This window comes from Calliphora vicina, chromosome 1 (genome assembly GCF_958450345.1).
Source record: "Calliphora vicina chromosome 1, idCalVici1.1, whole genome shotgun sequence".
Taxonomy (NCBI): Eukaryota; Metazoa; Arthropoda; class Insecta; order Diptera; family Calliphoridae; genus Calliphora; species Calliphora vicina.
The window spans coordinates 18,590,515-18,606,866 of record NC_088780.1 but is presented as its reverse complement, the minus strand read 5'-3'; the positions used below and the strand labels follow the sequence as shown (position 1 = coordinate 18,606,866).

Below are 16,352 nucleotides of genomic sequence, written 5' to 3'. Positions count from 1 at the left end.
TAACGATAAGATTTGATTGTTTCTTACTTTAAATAACTAAACTAAATGTTATTTATTTAAAGTTAAAACAAAACTTTAGTTACCACTATTAAGATATTGTTGTCTTGTTGCTTGCTCTTTTTCAGTTAGTGTCACCTTAACAATATTACTCTCTTTTTATCATTGCTCTTTTTAGTACTTGTTACTATTACTCTCTCCTCTACTATTGTTATTGATATTGTTGCGGGTTTAATTAAGGCTTGCCAGATTTGTTTAAACTGATAAAACTAAGTTTTATGATGATTATAAGGATTTATTTCACTGATATTGTATTTTTGAACCCAATATTAATATTTATAACACACTATTTATTAAAAATGTATAGCAAACAAGTTTTATAAGTTAATTAGAATTGATATAACCGAAATTGAGACATTTTTTTTATCAATAATTTCTATATTTGTCGAATCAGGCCAGATGACATTTTCTCAGTGTTAATACAACATGAGATATCAGCCTAATGGCTTATTAGAATCTTTAGAGGCTGCCTACAGTCGGGATATAATCTTAAAGAAAGTAGAGAGGTTGCAGTGGTATTCCAAAAGCGAAAAAGAAATTCCACAACACCGCCAAGGATTATAGACCAATCAGTCTGGACATGATGTCAGCGCCATTATGAGCAGGATAATCAGTATCATTAAGTAGCAGTCTTGATGAAATTCCACAACATCGCCAAGGATTATAGACCAATCCGCCTGGACATGATGTCAGCGCCATCATGAGCTGGCTAAATCTGAATTATTAGGATGCAGTCTTGAAGAAATTCCACAACACCGCTTAGGATTATACCAATCCGCCTGGACATGATGTCAGCGCCATTATGAGCATGATAATCAAAATCATTAGGGAGCAGTCTTGATGAAATTCCACAACATCGTCAAGGATTATAGATCAATCAGTCTGAGTATGATGTTAGCGCCATCATGAGCAGGATAATCAATATCATTAGGGAGCAGTATTGAAGAAATTCCACAACATCGCCAAGGATTATAAGCCAAATAGTCTAAACATGAAGTCAGCGCCATCATGAGCAGGATAATTAGAATCATTAGGGAGCAGTCTTGAAGAAATTCCACAGCACCGCCTAGGATTAAGTCCAGGCAGATGGACTTAATCACCCCTATCGCGAATCAATATTTCACATGAAATATGTTCCCGTTTCCTATTTTTCGTTCATAAACTTTGTTCACGTGAAAAAATCCCCCATGTTGTGAAATTTTTAGATGAAATTTTGTAAACAATAAACAGCTGTTACAAACAAAATCCAGGGGAATATGACGATAGCAATTTTCCCTTCGAGGGAAATGGACATTTCATGGGAACATATTGTTTATTGTCACATGTTTTTCACGATAGGCGTGAATGTCAGCGCCATCGTGACCAGGATAATCAGAATCATTAGGGGCAGTCTCGAATCGGGGTACATTCCTAAAGAGTAAATGGAGTTGACAGTGGCATTTATTCCAAAAGCGGCAGAGAACAATGCAAAGGAATGTACATCGATCAGTCTGTCGTCGTTCTTATTTAAAACACTGCTTGACTTCCATGTCAAAAGTATCCTCTCAGCGAGTAACTGCTAAAAGCCACAACACGCTTACTTGCAAGGAACGTCAGTGTCAACTGCATTGCATGAACTATCGATAAGGAAGACATCAATTGGATACATCATTGTTGGATATTGAAGATGCATTAAACAATGTTGATACATTTCATCAATTTTTGAAGTCCTGAGCTGCTTAGAGAATGAATGAACGAATAATGGACTGGATGGGGGAAAATTCCCATGAGCAGGACCAAAATGCGAGTGCAGTATTGAGTAGTACAATGAAGTTTGTGAGAAGAAGCATTCCGCAAGTTGGTGTTATATCGCTAATCTTTGGAAACCTTGTCGTAAATGCAATCCTGTTCACTTTGAAAGGCACCAAGGTAGTTGCATATGCTGATGACCTCGTGTTCCTTATAGAAGGTAAATTTCTTCCCACCATAAGTAAACTAATGGAATCAGCTTTGAGCTTCAATACGCTACATTTTTACCAGTATTTCCGGCCTCTTCGATTGGATGGCATTACTTTGGAATTCTCAAAAGAAGTCAAATATCTGTCGAGCTGAGAGTTGTATCCGAAAGGCTCATTATGCAATTTACACAGGTAGAAAGACGTTTGGGAAAAGATGGGCACTCAAACAATACATTTTACATTGAGTGTACACACAGACCCATCCTGGATTATGTTGGACTTGTTTGTTGGAGGATGGTGAAGACCAAAACACATCTCTGTACTCTATACGAAGTACAGAGACTAACTAGTCTTGCGATCAATGGGGTCGATGAGCTCTACTCCTCAAACAATCCAGTGTTAAGGCGATGCTGAACATACTTCTCCTATATATTTTCATTAGAAACACTTTTGTTAAGTTGGCTCTAAGACTTAAATAGTCTGGCGGACTGAAGCAAGACTGTACTGGTCATAGTACCACCTTACAAAGCATGAGCAGGTCAATATGGTGTCGGTAATCAGATTATGGGCTACCCCACTTCGAATTTTGATAGAATACCGACCGACCAGTGAAGGCTGGGACGCAAACACAGTCATTTGGGATACAATTTTAATATACACTGTTGTTTCAATGACAAAAACGGGGTCTCATTCGGTAATTTTCTCTGATGATCTTGATCTTTGAGTATCTTTCAGACTGTCCAGTAACTGCACCGATGTTCAATTTACGTCATAGCTTTGGCTGATAGAATTTTACAGAAACTCAATCTTCGACCATTGTTATCTACGTTGACATTCAGGTGTCTCTTAGACTGATAGGCACCGTTATCCAAGCGGAAATTTATACAGGAATTCAAACAAAAGTCTTCGAACATTAATGTCTACTTTGCAGTCCTGAAGCATTCAAAGCTCTCCCTTTCAACATTTTCAAATGTCTACTGGATTGTATACATCCACAAACCCAGCTTGGACTCCAGAATGAGATGGGGTATCGGATCATGAAAGGATCTGTGTGAATGATTCTTGGTATTTTAAGACGAGAATATCCAGCAGAGAAGACTGAACCGCTAACTATGTACTTTGGAATTATGCAATCTCAATCTACACTGATAGTTCAAAGGCGGAAACGTTTAGAGGTTCGAAATGATCGGATATCTCTCAGACTGCACAATAAAGGTTCCAAGCTTTAGTTTACTTTATAGCGAACAGGAATTCATTTAAGAGTCGTCGACCATTTATAACTGCTCGGACAGTCCTTTACCAACCAAGGCTCTCAGTTCCATCATGGTGAAGTTGAAATGGATTGTATATATTCCCTAACCCAGTTTGGATACCACCATGTCGATAGGTCCAGAGTCATGAGCCGAGAATACCGACCAAAGAAGACTGGATGGCAAACTCTATCCTTCCTTATTATGAGATCTCAATCTACACTGATGCTTCAAAGACTCAAGAATTTTCGCTGATGGTCTTGACTACTGTCGAGCTAAGATGTGTACAATAAGAGGCTCGTCATTGGACGAATCTTTTTCGCGATGCGACATTCACATCGTGGCGATTCCGAACATGATCGATGAATGGCCATTTTGTAGAAGTCCTTTTTGGCAAAGGAGAGGACCAAAACTCTTGTAGGTACTCGATCCGACTGCTTATAGGTATAGAAAATTAATGAATTCCGTTGAATTAGCCCGTATTCACCACTGCTCGTACCTTGTTTAAATTCGACTAGCCTAAAACGAAGTTTGGAATATAAAATAATCTATAGTGAAGATATTTTTTAACGTCCTCCAAACCTCTAATCAAGTGACCAACTTTTATATTATCATGACGATTATATCGTTAATCCATGTGGCAACTACATAACATTTGGGGGGGATATTTTTCATTTGTATTTATTTTTAGTACATTTCTTACCACAACTGTACAACAAGACTTTGTTATTGTTGCTGTTGCTTTCATTGTTATTTCTTTTTTTTTTTGTTCCTATACACAACGCAACACATCGCAGTGTTTAAGAATAACAAAAGGTATTGAGGGAAAAATATTGTGCCTACGTGCAGATTGTAGAAACCGGCAATGTCTATGTTGAGTCCGTGTGTTTTTTTTATTTCTTTTTTTGTCTGTTTTTCATACAATTTTATTTGATTTGAACTTTTTTGTATGAGTATTATTAATTTTTTTGCTTTTCTTTATTGGCCATGCTTATGGGAAAATTTTGTAATAGTACAATGTTGGGAGAGAAGAGAGATAGAGTGACTGAGAATATAAGCAAAATTGTTAAGGTAGTTTTGTGCAAGAGCGAGATTGTTTCATGCACGTGTATGCGTGACCAGTGTAGCCAGATGTGGGGATTTGTCCCCAATTTGGGGATTTCAAGATTTTTTTGTGGACAGAATTTCGTGGGGAGGGATTTGGGGATTTTAACAAAATTTGGGGATTTACATCCATTTTTGGGGATTTTACATTTTTAGACATTAACGGTATTCACAATGTAGAGTACTTGGCCTAGTAATAAAGCAGAAGAGCTATTTATTGACAAACATTTCAATTTCTAATCTATTTGGTTTTATATTTTGTTTAAATAATCATATTTTATTTCTTTCATTTCTTCAGAATTTGATGAAAAACACAAAAATTTTAGATTTTTCGTTTCCAGGACACTATTTTGATAATAAAAAAATTAAAAAAGGATTTCATCAAAAGTTCACAGATATTAAATTGTTTTAAATTCTTGCTAAACACAGAAAGCTGAATCATTCTCTAGGAGCCAATTTTTGACTTCGTATTTAAATGTTAATTACACTGTGCGAAAGTGAAAAAAATGTCAAAAAATTTCAAAAAACATCCTCAAATTCAGAATTTATTCAAAAAAAAAAGTTTTCAATGATGTTCTTCAACTTATCGTCGACCTGTAACTTAAGCTGGCCACACACGGTTGATTTGTGATTATGATTTGGTCGTGTTCGACATCTTGTTACTTGTTAATGGGGATGTGCGCGATAAAAATCACAAGTAATTGAAAATTTTCAATCACAAATCAGGCGAACAAATCATTCCGTGTGGGCCAGCTTTAGTCAGTTTTTGTCCGACTTTATATTTTTAAACGGGTTTGGAAAGAAAACTGATTACGTTTTAAAATACCGTGCATCTTTTGATACATTTGTAAGTTATAAGTATTGTTTTTGTTAAGAATATCTAAAAAAAACAAAATTTGATTTTAATAGCATTTCAATACTTATTTTGATATGAAAGCTTATACCAATGCATTGATATACATTTTTATTGCAATGTATAAAGAAAATTTAGTTCTTAACATGTCTTCTGTATATGTATATGAAAACTATTTGTGTTGAATTTTATTTGAGTTTGAAATATTTTTAAGAAATCTATACTCATTAAAATAATTTTCGGATGTGGGCATTATATGGTAAATTTGGTGAGGCAGGTTCGGCATATATAAAACTTATTTTTGCTGAATTTGTTTTTTATATCTATATAACTAAGATATTTATGACAGCTTAACTATTTTCAGATAGGGCAATCGTATGGGGGCTATGAGAAATGATGTACCCATTCCAATCAAATTCAATAGGCTTCGTCCTTGGGGCAATACAAGAGCTTGTACCAAATTATCTTTGAAATTACGACCTGTAGTTTGATTACAAGGTTTACATGGACGGACGGACATCGCAAAATCGACTCAGAAAGTGATCCAGAACATATTGGTATTCTTTAAGGTGGGTATTGGGACAATATTTTTGCACGTTGCAAACATCAGCTCTAACTCAATATACCCTTCTTTGGAACTTTTTTCGAAAAAGTTTAATAACTTTTGCAAATATAAACCGATTTCGACAAGTAATGTTTATTTCTATATATTCTATTGTCTTTAAAACACTGTGTAAAAAATAGGTTTTCATAGAAAAAAATTAAAATAACTTTGTTGAATTTGAAAAACGACGAAAAAAATATGCAAAATGTGTGAGTTAGAGGTACTAAGTACTACTTAAAACAGTTTTTTTCAAAATAACTCAAAATTTTGAGGAAGTTTCAAAATCTTTGAAAACGGTTTTAGTATTCCCTCACCTAGGTCTACAACCACCATTGGGTCGCTTTTCAAGTTCTGACAAAAAGTTTTATTTTGCAGCAGAGTGTTATCTTTAAGTTCTATTTTAATACGACAATGAGTTTTTCAATGCTTTTTTTAAATTATATTTAAATGGATTCCACTTCCGATGCGGTGAAATTATGGCTTATTTTGTCCATTTTTTACAAAATATACTTTCTTTTTCTGGAATAAAAAATCGAATATTATAAAGCTCTTGATTTCTCAAGGAGTTATAAAAACTAATTCATACAAAAATCGGATAAACATCAAGAATTCTTTGGCAGGTTTCAAAGTAAAATGACATCTTCCAAACAACTTGTTCCAAAATCGATGAATCAACATTTTGAAAACTGACAATGAGGTAAATAGATGTAAAAATGCTTGTCGTATGTTATTATGCCAGATTGCAACTTTAGTTTGTTAAACTCAACATAGTAAAATTTAGTATTAACAATATAATTTAATTTTTTTTATGGTGACAAAATTGGGGATTTCAAATGGGGATTTTTTGGGGACATCGACTTTCAGATTGGGGACATAAGGTAAACTTTGTCTGGCAACACTGTGCGTGACTGCAATCTAGAACAAAAGAGATTTTTCTAAAATAATATTTAACCACTCTCCCTCTCTCTCTCTCATCACTTAAAAGCAACCACCAACAAATTCAGTTTTTTTTTTTCTTGGTTAATTTATTTGCACACACGTTTGGAACAAGAAATGCAGTTTTATTATTGGGTGTTGCAGTTATGGCGCTTTTTTTAAAGAGATTTTGGCGGTCGAGCAATTTTGAGGATTACAAGAATTCTATTTGGCTTTTTTAGGGTATTAATTATATAAAAAGCTTATTTCCATTTTAAAAAAATTATATTTTAATCTTTTAACCTATAAATATAGTAATATGCAAAAATATATCAATAATTTTAGTAGTTTTCGTATTATTTATTTTAAAATATTTCCATTTCTGAATTTTTCGACTATAAAAAGGAGATTTTATTATATTTTAAAAGTATTTTAATTATCAATGAAACATTTAAATTTGTCCTCCAAAAATTTGATTTTTGAACTTTTAGTTTCATTTGTAATTCTTGTGATGTAATAACTCTTTATGGATTGTTTTCCCTTTTTACAAGTTTAAGTAAAAAAATGTGTTTAAACATTTTTATTTAATGCAATTTAGCGATTTTGTTCGTTTTGTTTTGCCATTTGAAAATACCCAACCCTGTTAATTAAATGTGTGTGTTCTCTATTACGTTCTCTCTTCCTCTCTCTTAATGCAATGTTGCCGTAGATGCCAGATCCAATGGTTAATACATTTAATTTCTTAAAAAATTAAAGTTTAGATTACTTAGAGACACTTAAGTGATAATTGTCTTCACGCTAGATTATTTGGGATGTTTAAAGTAACCAATTGTCTTCTCTCTGCACTACAAAGAGCACATACCTAACAAATGACCCAACATATATAAATTGGAGTCAGACAAGTGATCAGATGTTAGTGACAATTACTGTCTATAAGGAAAACATTCACCCCTATCGCGAATCAACATTTCACATGAAATATTTTCCCTTTTCCTTTTTTCGTTCATCAACTTTGTTCACGTGAAAAAAATTTCCCTTGTTGTGAAATTTTTAGATGGAATTTTGTAAACAATAAACAGCTGCTACGAACAAAATCAACTATTGTGAATGTAAAGTTCATCATGATATTCCCGATAGCAATTTTCCCTTCGAGGGAAATGGATATTTCATGGGAACAAAATTTCACATGTTATTGCCGATAGGGGTGATTAACTGCTTGGAAATACGACAGTTTGGATCAACTAATCTTCCCACTAGTATTGAGTCTTGATCTAGTTTCTAAATCTCATTGAGTAGTGTGACCCAATAGGGACTCTCGAACTTTGACAGTTGATAGCGGCCATATTGTTGAAGCTACATTTGCTGTCGAATTGGCTGTCATTATTTAAGTTTTTTCCTTAAATGAAACTGTTATTTCAACATGGTATTATTTCTGATAAAAAGTAAATATCAGAAAAACAAGGCAAAATGCACTGAATAGTCGGACAAAGACTGGAAACGAGTTTTATGGTCAGATGAGACGAAAATAAACAGATTTAATTTTTATATTCATATAGCATTTAAACATGAATTGCCAAGCAAGTCTAAGAAGTGGTTCCATAATTGTTAGGGGATGTTTCTTCTACTTTAGTGTTGGTCCACTGGTACAAATCAATGGCATCAATACGTAAAGAAAATTACCCTGGCTGAAAACATACGTGATGCAGTGGGACTGTTAAATAAACTTGTCCAAAGATGAAAACCCATGTTTTATATTATTAAGTGGCCAGCACAAAGTCCAAGTTTAAACCCCATTGATAAATTGTGGCCCAGGTTGAAAAGAAAAGTGTAATTAAACTTTGGGATAAAATACACCACATTTGAAATGAGATTGATATCTCTCATTGTGAAAAGATTGTTGATTGAATGCATCGGCGTATTAAGGAACATTGTTGTTGTGTAAAGATAAGTTTTTTTTTTTTTGCTTCAAAAATATCGAATTTTGTGCCAACGCAGGAAGTTTAGCTTTACTTCTTTAATTTAAAAAAAAAGTGCCGTCTAAGCACACCGTTTGCTCACCAAAGCTTATGGTGAATGTATTCTTTCGGTTTCAACATTCGAGAGTTGGAAGGAAGACAAAGATCGAAAAGGCCAACCAAAAAAATTTGAAGACCAAGAATTGGAGTCATTACTCCATGAAGATTGTTGTCAAACTCAACAAGAGCTTACAAAATCATTGGGAGCTACTCAATCAGCAATTTCAAAACATTAGCAAGCTGCATGATTCATCCAAAAGCAGGGAAATTATGAGACCTTGAAAGTTGGATCCATTGTGATAACTCGAAGCGTAAGAAGTCATATGTGAAGCCCGGCCAACCAGCCGAATCGACACCAAAGCCAAATATCCATGCTTAGCGTAATTCTCTTTGTTTGGTGGAAGCAAATTATTATGAGCTCCTGAAATCTGGTCAGATCATCACAGGGAACCTGTACCGAACGCAATTGATTCGTTTGAAGCGAGCATTGAATATGCAGCCAGACATTAAACCGTAACATTCCATCATGACATCGCTCGATCATATGTTTCAATATAAAATGAGTGATTAGAAAAAATGCGTACTAAAATTATTAAATATTTTCAACAAAACCGAACTTGGTCCTACAAAAAGTTGGCCAAACAATCAAAGGTCGGCCGTCAAACTGATTTAAATGTTATTAAACAGTATCGGGAGAACTTGTCCGTTGATAGAAAATCTGGTTTAGGTATAAGGAATGGTCCTCATCATGTTTCTAAAGCCAATAAATAGAAATCATTTTCAAAAGAGCTCCCAACACATCCGGTAGGAAAGCAGTCCGGTTAGCTCAGTACTCAGACTATTTAGTACGAAAAGTTAAAGCCAATGCAGTTTTAAAAACATACAAGGCGCAAAAAGTTCACGAAAGGAACGATGCTAAAAATTTAGAGGCCAAAGACAGAGCACGGAAATTGAAATCAAATTTTATGAAAAAAAATATATACCTGATGTATAATGGAGGACGAAACGTATGTTCTGGAAAATTTGTCGCAGCTTCCGGGTCAATATTATTTTTTAGGACCCAAAAGCTGAACATTTTCCATAAAAGTTCTTGGTAGGGCAAGCAATATGCAGTTGCGGCAAAAGTAGCCAAACAATTGTTACAAAGGTCTCTATAAATACCGAAATTTACATCCAGGAATGTTTACAAAAGAGGATGCTTCGATTCATAAGACTTCTTAATGTGACCACTTATTTTTGGTCTGATTTGGCATCCTGTCGCTATGGTAAGAAAGGTCTTGAGTGGTACAAGAACAATCACCCCTATCGTGAAAAACATGTGAAATTTATGTTCCCATGAAATATCCATTTCCCTCGAAGGGAAAATTGCTATCGTGATATTCCCCTAAACTTTTCATTCACAATAGTGGATTTTGTTCGTAGCAGCTGTTTATTGTTTACAAAATTTCATCTAAAAATTTCACAACATGGGAAATTTTTTCACATGAACAAAGTTTATGAACAAAAAATGGGAAATGGGAACATATTTCATGTGAAATAATGATTCGCGATAGGGGTGAATAATGTGGAATTTGTACCAAGATAGGCAAATCCTCCAAACTGCCTGGAGCTAAGGCCAGTGGAGAGATTTTGGGCTCTTGTTAAAAGAGAATTGAAGAGCACAAAATAGGTGTCCAAAAGTGTGATAGATTTTAAACGGAGATAAAGTGAAAGAAAGCTCTATAAAAAAACTTAATGAAAGTGTTCCGGAAATGGTTCATAAATTTATCACTATTGATCCCTATAGCGAATCAATATTTCACATGAAATACAGTGGTTGACAAAACAATGGAAACTTTTTTAAATATTTCATTAGTGGCCTAAAATCTGAAATAATTATTTAAAAAATGTTAACATTTTTGTAGTATTTTATTTGTATACTTTTATTAACTTAATTTAACAAAAAACAAAGGACATAATTAATTAAATTCTAAAAATGAGAAAACAAAATTAAAAGATTTCTTTATTACGGCATTGACAAAACTATGGAAACTTAAATATTATTTTAACAAATATGGTCTAAACTTTGCAATAACTCAATATTTGGTTGGGTATCCCTTATTTTTTTATAACTGCTACACATCGACGATGCATTGAACCAATTAAAGAGTCAATGGTCTTCATTGAAATATTTTGCCATTTCCTTATAAGCGCTTCCATTCCCTTCCTTCCTGGTGTAATTTTGGGTCCTTATTTTACAATCTACAATTTCCCATAGACTTTCTATGGGATTGAGAACTGGCGATTGGGCAGGCCACTTCAAAACACGTACCTCGTTGGATTGTAACCACTCGGTTACAACCCTAGAGGTGTGTTTGGAATCGTTGTCGTGTTGGAATCTCCAAACTAGGGGCATATTTTCCTCAGCGTATGGATACATAACATCGTTTAATATGGTTATGTATCCGATACCTGTCATGGTATATTTTATAATATGAATTGGGCCCACACCTTGCCCTGAAAAACATCCCCATACCATAATATTGCCACCGCCAAACTTTACAGTCTTATTTGTGTACTTTGGATCTAATCTATTTCAATTTGGTCGTCTTACAAATGTTCTCCCATCACTGCCTCTTAAATTGTATTTGGATTAGTCGGAAAAGAGAACAGTATTCCATTTCTGTATCGACCAGTTTAAATGATCCCTGGCAAATTGTAGACTAGCAGAACGGTTCTTTTTAGAAATGAGTGGTTTTTTCACAGGAAGATAGCAACCAAGACCAGCCTCATTTGCCCTGCTACCAACTGTTCGGGTACTTATTTCTAATTTTAGGCTATTAACAACCTCTCGAGGAGTTATTTTTGGGAATTTCTTGAACTCTCTCGCTATTAAATTAAATTATCTTGTCTAGGAGTAGTCTTACGAGGTCTTCCACCTAAATGTTGAGTTTTTACAGAACCGGTCTCATGAAATTTCTTTATAATTTTTGAAACTGCTGATTTATTTATTGAATATTTGTCACAGATACTTTTTTGTTTTAAACCAGCTTTAAAATCGTTAATTATTTTATTTTAATTTTTAAGTCTTCACAAATCTTAACTTTAGCCACCTTCGTTAACTTTGAAAAAAAGCAATTATGCGAAAAACTTGGAAAAAAAAATTGTGAAAAATTAGCAGAATTTAAAAATAAAATAACTGTCATCGTTCTTTTAAATATTATTTTCGTTTTACACTTCTTTCTTGCACAAGTTTAAAAGTTTCCATTGTTTTGTTTGTTTTGTCAGTAGCGAAATAGTGAATATTTTTAATTTTGTTCCCTTTTTTTCAGAATATAATTAATTATGTTGTTTGTTTTTTCAGTTAATTTATATATATAAAACTATACAAGTAAAATACTAAAAAAAAAAATTTATTTTTAAAAAATATTTTAAATTTTGGGCTACATATGGAATATTTGGAAAAGTTTCCATTGTTTTGTCAACCATTGTATGTTCCCTTTTCCCATTTTTCGTTCATAAAATTTGTTCACGTGAAAAAATTGCCTCATGTTGTGAAACTTTTAGATGGAATTTTGTAAACAATAAATAGCTGTTACGAACAAAATCAGCTATTGTGAATGAAAAGTTCAGGGGAATATCACGATAGCAATTTTCCCTTCGAGGGAAATGGATATTTCATGGGAGATGATTGATTAGAACTATAAAACTAATATTTTTTGTAAATTGTAATGATAATTTCAATCAAATTAAAAAAAATTTTCGATCTCAGTCCTTATTCTGTTATTTAACACTTCTGCGTCTAATAATAACAAGAAAAATCTCAAAATTATGAAAGCTGGCTTGAAGTCTCAAAAAACGTCTAAATCTGGCAGCATTGCTTTTAACTCACTGCTTAATTTTAGGTTAATAAACGGCTAGTAGTAGGCTGTTGTTGTTTTTGTTATTATTTTTACTTATACAAATGTTTGTTGTTTTCTGTTTACCTTTTTGATGAGTGTGTGTCTGTGAGTAAAGAGTGTAAGTGGAAACAACAAAAAAAAAGAAGAGAGAGCATAAAAAGCATATTTGTGTGTGGAAGTGTGTGTGATATCATGATATTTTTCTATGGCTGTGTAGAATTAACCAACCAACCAATTCAACTGTCAGTCAGTCGTTTAGCCACAGACGCAGCATTAAAACGTTGGATTTTTATTTTGTATAAACGCGCGTTCGCCACTAAATGTTTTAATTGTTTTTTTTTTATGATAAAACAAAAACAATTTTTTTTAAAAAATAAAAACTCGTGTGTGTGTTTTTTGTTGTTTTTACTCAATTATTATTATTTTTTGATCTCCTTCTCGTCATTATTGTGGGTTTTAAGTTTTTTTAACCAAAAAAAATTAAATAAAATACAACAAAAATATATTTTTCTTGAGTAATGGCTGTGATTTTTGGAGTTTTTCTTTCAAAGTGATTTTCGTTTATGCTGTTGGCACCAAAACTACTGACGTTTGATTATTTTGTGTGTTTTATGCTGCTGCTTCTTCATTATTGCCAACATAAAAACTCAACGTCAATTGTCTCAATTTTGTATTTTATTTTATTTTGTATAATATTATGAATGTGTGAGTGTTTTAAAGTTATTATTGTTGTTGTTGTTGGTGGATACCTCTGCTCCATAATCATTTAAAGGCCATTGAATTGTATATAGTTGTTGTTTGTTGCTGTTATTGTGTTTAAACCTAAAATATCAACGTCGCCAACCTAAAAAAAAAAAATAAATGTAAAAGAAAAATACAAGAGAAAAATATATATATAAATGTTGTACAACAACAATAATACAACAAAAAAAAATACAGCAAAAAGAACAACAACAACACAAGCAGCAGCAGCATTATTTACTAGACCAGACATCACAGATTCTTCTTTGATTTGATGTTTAATGTTGCTGTTACCAATAATACAATAACAACAAAAAAAAAGAATAAAAGAAATAAAAGAAAAATAAATAATGGTGGTAAAGTGTAATGGTGGTAGTAGTTAAAACAGTGCTGCCTATAAATATAAAAAAGAAAATTTAATAAGAAACCCTATAATTTATAAAAAAAAAATCAATTAAACTTATTTAATAATAAAAAATTAAATAAAATAAAACAAAACAAAATGAATGCACGTTTAAGTATATTTTTAAGAATCATTTTAATATCTCTTACACTGTAAAAAACAAAAGAGAAGCAAAACAAAATACTAAAAAAAAGAGTAAAAAAAAATAAATTAAAATTACAAAAAAATAACTGTGATATTTTTTTAAACTAAAACAACAAAAAATAATACAAAAAAAATTAAAGTTCAACAACTAAACTCCACCCACCACCACCACCGCCTACTTCAAAATGATGATGATGGATACTGCGGTGGATCCATCCAATCCCAAAACTGCCAACCTAGTAACTGGCATAACAGCCATGGATACAACACCGCCGCACGATGAAAACGATCAATTAGCACCACCACCACCCTCCACACAAGCAGCGGGCACCACCATAGAGGCTGCCTTTACCGTAGTCTCCATGGAATCGAATAATAACAATATCGAAATGATGGACTACAAGGAGAGCCGCAAACACAAGAAAAAGAAGCGTGAAAAACGCGAAAAAGACAAAAAGCATCGTGAACATCGCGAACATCGTGATAAAGATCATGATCGTGAGCATAGAAGTGATCGTCACAGCAAGGAGCATCGAGAACATCGTGATAAGGAACGCGAGAGGGAACGTGAACATCATCAGCACAATCATCAGCACCAGCATCATAATCATCAGCACACCTCTGCCTCGTCATCGCCTTCGTCGCTGTCAACGATATCGGCTTCGGCCTCACCGGCCTCGTGTTCCTCGTCATCGGCGGGCATTTGTGTGACGGGTGCAACGGCCACTGCGTATCCGCATAATTTGAAAATACGTTTCCTATTGTCTGGGGTAAATATTTATAATTAGTTTTTGCAACTTATTTTAAGATTTTCTCAAAATTGTATTTGAACTACACAGAGAAACCAGGATTTGTAGTTAATTGAAACAATCAGTCTTAATAACCGAATTTTTCTGTTGGGGTAACAAAAATTCGGAAATTTCATTCGTAATTCTTCGTTCTCAACTAGGGGATTGTTTTTCAACTACACAGAGAAACCAGGTTTTGTAGCTAATTGAATAAATCAATCTTAATAAACGAATTTTCCTTTTGTGGCAGACAAATTTAAGTTGGCATGACAAAAATTCGGAAATTTCATTCGTAATTCTTCGTTCTCAACTGGGGAATGACCGAATTTTCCTTTTGTGGCAGACAAATTCAAGTTGGGGTGACAAAAATTCGGAAATTTCATTCGTAATTCTTCGTTCTCAACTGGGGGATTGTTTTTCAACTTCACAGAGAAACAGGTTTTGTAGCTAATTGAATAAATCAGTCTTAATAACCGAATTTTCCTTTTGTGGCAGAGAAATTTAAGTTGGGGTGACAAAATTTCGGAAATTTCGTTCGTAATTCTTTATTCTCAACTGGGGAATGACCGAATTTTCCTTTTGTGGCAGACAAATTTAGGTTGGGGTGACATAAATTCGGAAATTTCATTCGTAATTCTTCGTTCTCAACTGGGGGATTGTTTTTCAACTACAAAGAGAAACAGGTTTTGTAGCTAATTGAATAAATCAGTCTTAATAACCGAATTTTCCTTTTGTGGCAGACAAATTTAGGTTGGGGTGACATAAATTCGGAAATTTCATTCGTAATTCTTCGTTCTCAACTGGTGAATGATCGAATTTTCCTTTTGTGGCAGACAAATTTAAGTTGGGGTGACAAAAATTCGGAAATTTCATTGGTAATTCTTCGTTCTCTACTGGGGGATTGTTTTTCAACTACACATACGAAACAGGTTTTGTAGCTAGTTGAATAAATCAGTCTTAATAACCGAATTTTCCTTTTGTGGCAGACAAATTTACGTTGGGGTGACAAAATTTCGGAAATTTCATTCGTAATTCTTCGTTCTCAACTGGGGAATGACCGTATTTTCCTTTTGTGGCATACAAATTTAGGTTGGGGTGACATAAATTCGGCAGACAAATTTAAGTTGGGATGACAAAAATTCGGAAATTTCATTCGTAATTCTTCGATCTCAACAGGGGGGTTACTTCCTAATTCGATTCGAAATTAAATCCTTTCGAATTTCAATATATTTAGCACACAATTTCGAACATTTCCGTTTTCGGATTGAGTTACTCAGTAAACCCCCTGAGTTTATTAAGCTAGAAACCAAAAAATCTGTGAATATTTTGGTCCATCACAACAAATCTGGGGGAGTAACCCCCCTAATTCGATTCAAAAGGAATTCGTTTCGAATTTCAATATATTTAGCACACAATTTCGAACATTTTCGTTTTCGGATTGAGTTACACAGTAACCGGCCTGTTCGGGCTTGTCTTAGAATCCAATCATTGTCGGAATCGGTTTTGAAAACGACAGAAAAAGAACATTAGTCTCGTGAACTCGAAAGTTATGGGTTTTATATTCAATCTAGAATTAAATTCTTTATCGATTAAACAAAAAAAATTTATAGAATTTCATAAGTGAAGTGTATCTTTTTTATCGTTTTCCAAAACGATTCCC

General features: G+C 33.5%; 1 protein-coding gene across 5 annotated transcripts in view; it reads left to right on the top strand.

Moving 5' to 3' along the window:
* Alh (Alhambra) overlaps nucleotides 1-16,352 on the top strand; it is a 91,507-nt gene that overhangs the window by 34,901 nt on the left and 40,254 nt on the right. Inside the window, exon 1 of one of the 5 annotated variants that reach the window (XM_065515406.1) lies at nucleotides 14,034-14,674. The exons of the other annotated variants lie outside the window; for them this stretch is intronic. Within the exon in view, the coding sequence (XP_065371478.1) occupies nucleotides 14,090-14,674 (585 nt within the window). The 5' untranslated portion in view covers nucleotides 14,034-14,089. Of the gene's footprint in view, nucleotides 1-14,033; nucleotides 14,675-16,352 lie in introns of those variants that run through there. 5 annotated transcript variants of the gene reach the window in all.